The sequence below is a fragment of the Charadrius vociferus genome, unplaced genomic scaffold (assembly GCF_000708025.1).
Source record: "Charadrius vociferus isolate BGI_N301 unplaced genomic scaffold, ASM70802v2 scaffold39, whole genome shotgun sequence".
In the NCBI taxonomy this organism is placed as follows: Eukaryota; Metazoa; Chordata; class Aves; order Charadriiformes; family Charadriidae; genus Charadrius; species Charadrius vociferus.
In genome coordinates this window covers 1,950,075-1,953,640 of record NW_009650188.1, presented here as the reverse complement: position 1 = coordinate 1,953,640, position 3,566 = coordinate 1,950,075, and the positions used below count along the sequence as shown (strand labels likewise).

Here is a 3,566-nt window from a genome sequence, read left to right as displayed (position 1 = left end):
AGAGCCGTGACGAGGGCGGGGGGAGGGCGCCGGGGGTGACGCAGCCGAAGCGCAGCCTGGCCTGGCTGCGCATCCGCTGTGACAAAGCCGAGTGGCCCTTTGGCCTCCAGCCCCTGCCTCTGCTTTCAGACCATCACGCTCCGCTTCCCTCCCTGGCCGCCCTTGGGGAGGCACCGGTTCCTGCTGGGGAGGGCTGGGGGGACGCAGGGCTCCTGCAGCAGCCCCAAGGCAGCGGGGCACTGGGACCCCTGTGTCCCCCTCGATTCTGGGGGGATGATGACGACGACTGTGTGCTCTGGGGCTGGTCCTCTGTCCCCAGGGGCGGACGAGGGCGGCAGAGGAAGGGGATGGCAGGGTCCGGCCCTGGTCCCTTTCCAGTGTGCTGCCTGTTGTGAGGGGATGGGGAAGCCGGAAGGATGGGGAAGCTCCTGAGCCCTCTGGGGTTGGGGGCCAGCAGGGATTTGCCCCGGCAGCTTTGAGCAGACAGGCACAGAGCCCCGGCTATGGCGAGGCATCCCTTCACCCTGCCCTCTGCTCCTGCCTGGGGTTTGGTCCAACCTGGACGGAGGTGGGTTCGGAGCTGCTTCCAGCTGATGCTGGTTCCCCAAGCCCATCCTCCGTGTGCTTGCTCGGGGATGATCTCGGGGCTCTCCCCTGCACCCCGGTGAAATCGCTCCGGGCTCTGCCCCCTCGTACTGCCCTCCTCTGCCACTGGCCACGCTGCTTTGCACCAGGGCTGATTTTTTTGGGTGGTGATGGCAGTTGTTTTAGCTTATCTTGGCCTTGCGACGTGCCCCGGACGCAGCTGTTTGCCTTGGGAGGAGGGTGGCTCTGGAAGCCAGGACCTGCCCACGGGGAGCTCTTGACCCCCATCTCGACCTGATGCAAACAGGTGACATTTGCTGAGGTCCTCAGGAGAAAAAAAGGCTGGGAAACCCGCCGTCACGGAGGAGGTCTTCTTGCAGAGCAGAGCCAGGCTCCGGTTTCGCTTTTATTTGCTTGTTAAATATTTTATTTGGCGCTCCTGATTTAGTTTTACGGTGGCTTTAACGGGATCACGCTGTTTTCCAGCTGTCTCTGCACATGTGTGTGGGAGAGGGAGGGCGAACGGGAATCAGCGGGGGGTACGGGGCAGCACCCGGCCCCCCAGGAGCTGGGAGGGAGCGGGGGACGGCAGGAGGCCAGGGATGCAGGATGAGGACTGGCAGCCCCTGCTGCCTCCCGGGTTGCTCCTGAGGACGTACGGCTCGGGGCCAACCAGAGGAGGTGCATTTGCTTAACCGGTCTCGAAGCATTTTCCTTCCCTGGATTTGCCTGCTGGTGCTTTGAAACTGTTTTTGGTGCCGGCAGCGGGTTGGCAGCACTGCGGGGCGATGCAAGGATGATGCCTGTGTACCCGTCCGCACGTCGCCCCCGCTCCCGGGTTGGGGGCCAGCACCCGTGTGCCCAAGAGATGGGTGTTTTCCGGGGCCAAACGTCCACCCTTGGTGACACTGGAGGCTGTCTGCTGTCCCCTCCTCCCGGCTGGATGGCAAGCGGGTGTATTGGGAGCAGTACCGGGGGCAGTTTTGGCAGAGGGCTGGAAAGGCAGCTGAGGTTCCCGGCAGCCCGGGAGGTTGGGTGTGCGTGGGGGAGGCATGACGAACCGGGTGGGGTGGGCATGGTAACACCAAATATTTGAATGGGAGCAGGGTCGTTCTGGGTAACGCGGAGGGTAAAAATAGACGCAGGGAGTAGAAAGGAAAACGCTACCGTTGCTGCTGGACTGGCGCGTGGGAAAGGGCGTCTTGTGCGATGGCAGAGCTGGGGACTGGGGGGGTGAGAGGCAGGGGGGGCCGTGCCCATGGCCTGAATGGCCTCGGGGACCTTGTGGTCTCTGCAGCGTGGCTGATTTGCGCGGCGTGGAGATGAGCAGCCCCCCCTTGAGTGCAGCCCCCCCCTCCATGGTGCCCAGAGCCCGGTTTCCCCGGGGGCTTTAGCAGGTGGAGTGGCAGTCGCTTACCCCTCTCACGTGTTCCCTGCAGCCGAGAAGGTGTCCTCCCTGGGCAAGGACTGGCACAAGTTCTGCCTGAAGTGTGAGCGCTGCAACAAGACCCTGACTCCGGGCGGACACGCCGAGGTAAGAGCCGCTGGGGTGGATGGGGTGGGGGACCTGTGCTGCCATGCAGGGGTGGCCTGGTGGTCCCTCCAGGGCTCTCCAGCACCCTAGGGATGGGAAGTCCCAGGAATCAGGTTGGCGCGGGTACCCGATGCCATGTGGATGGATTGTCCCTGCGGCATGCAAACCCAGGAGCACACGCTGTGGCTTCGAATGCTGCTGCTGCTGCGACCTGTGGTGCTCAAGAGATCTTGTGCACGGTCCTGGGTAAGCCACAGAGCGGTGCTGGCACCATGTGCGGTGCCCCAGCCGTGCCACCCCGGTGTGGGCTCCCAGGCAGCCTGTGGCGGGGCTCGGCGTGCCCTGGCAAGCACTTGAAGCAGCTCCGTGCACCGGGCAGGCTTGTTCAGGCATCACGCTGGCTTCAAAGGCGTGTGGGTTCTGAGAGCCTACACCAGAGCATGGTTAAAAACACCGAAAATCCGGGATGCACGGGTTGCCATGGTGATTCTAGCTCGGCACTGGTGCTTTCAGTGCCCTGGGGCTTGCGCTGGAGTGCAATGCCACTGCGGCTGCTCCATGCTTGGGAGCGTAAGGGCGCCGGGCCAGCTGTGTTGTTCTCGTGTGGTTGCCCCAGTGTGACACCCGGTGCCCTGGGCTTTGCGCGGTGCCTGTCATGCCAGAGTGTCACTAGCTCTTTAGCGCGGTTTTAGCAGGCGGCACAGCTGGGGAGCAGGCGGCGGCGGCGGGGACAGCCGTGCTGGTTGCCACCAGCCCGTGGGGGAAGTGGGACCGGTCCTGCCAGGGAGGTTGGGGCTGTGCGGGTGGATCTGTGCTTCGGGCCAGGTTAAGCCCTGGGGATTTGCTACTTCTCCATATAAGGCTGGATTCTGCTCCCATGGGGGATGTCAGCCAAGCCCCCACCGGCTGCGCCGCGACCGCAGAGTTCGGCCCTTCCCTGCTTTTTTTCCCTCCTTTCAAGACAGCGTGTCCGGTTGGGTTGGAAAGGTGTCGCGGGGAGACCAGCTAAATGTTTACCCTCCCCTCCAGCATGGTAATGCTGCAAGTGCACTGGTATTTATGCCTGGCGATATTTTGCAGCTGCCTGCTGCCAGCTCGCTGCCTGCTCGCCCCCCCTCACCCCCCCATCCTTGCCCCCAGCCCTCGCCTTCGGCACGGCACCACTCCGGGTGACCAGGGAAGGGACATCGCTTCTGCTCAGCTACCGCCCTGCCTGTTTTGGGGCAAAGGGGCCCTTTGCTTTGCAGCAGAGGGGATGGAGGGCAGGAGCGCGGGGCGCGAAGCAGGGCTGAGATGCTGAACGGAGCCGAGCAGGTGATGGGGTGGGTTCGTGCCTGAGGACGGGGTCCCAGTGGGTATTACATGCTGGGTGGTGTGCGTGGCAGCCCCGCTGGCCCCCCGCCCCAGCCACAAACGCTCTTTTTGTTCTCTTGGACACGGTTCCCGC

At 63.9% G+C, this 3,566-nt stretch overlaps 1 protein-coding gene across 1 annotated transcript in view; it reads left to right on the top strand.

Annotated features, from left to right (window-relative positions):
* The first annotated feature begins 1,381 nt into the window (after positions 1-1,381).
* The window catches only part of CRIP2 (cysteine-rich protein 2), a 5,107-nt gene continuing 2,922 nt past the window's right edge, over positions 1,382-3,566 (top strand). Inside the window, exons 1-2 of the mRNA XM_009892889.1 lie at positions 1,382-1,553; positions 2,025-2,119. Of these exons, the coding sequence (XP_009891191.1) occupies positions 1,382-1,553; positions 2,025-2,119 (267 nt within the window). The remainder of the gene's footprint in view (positions 1,554-2,024; positions 2,120-3,566) is intronic.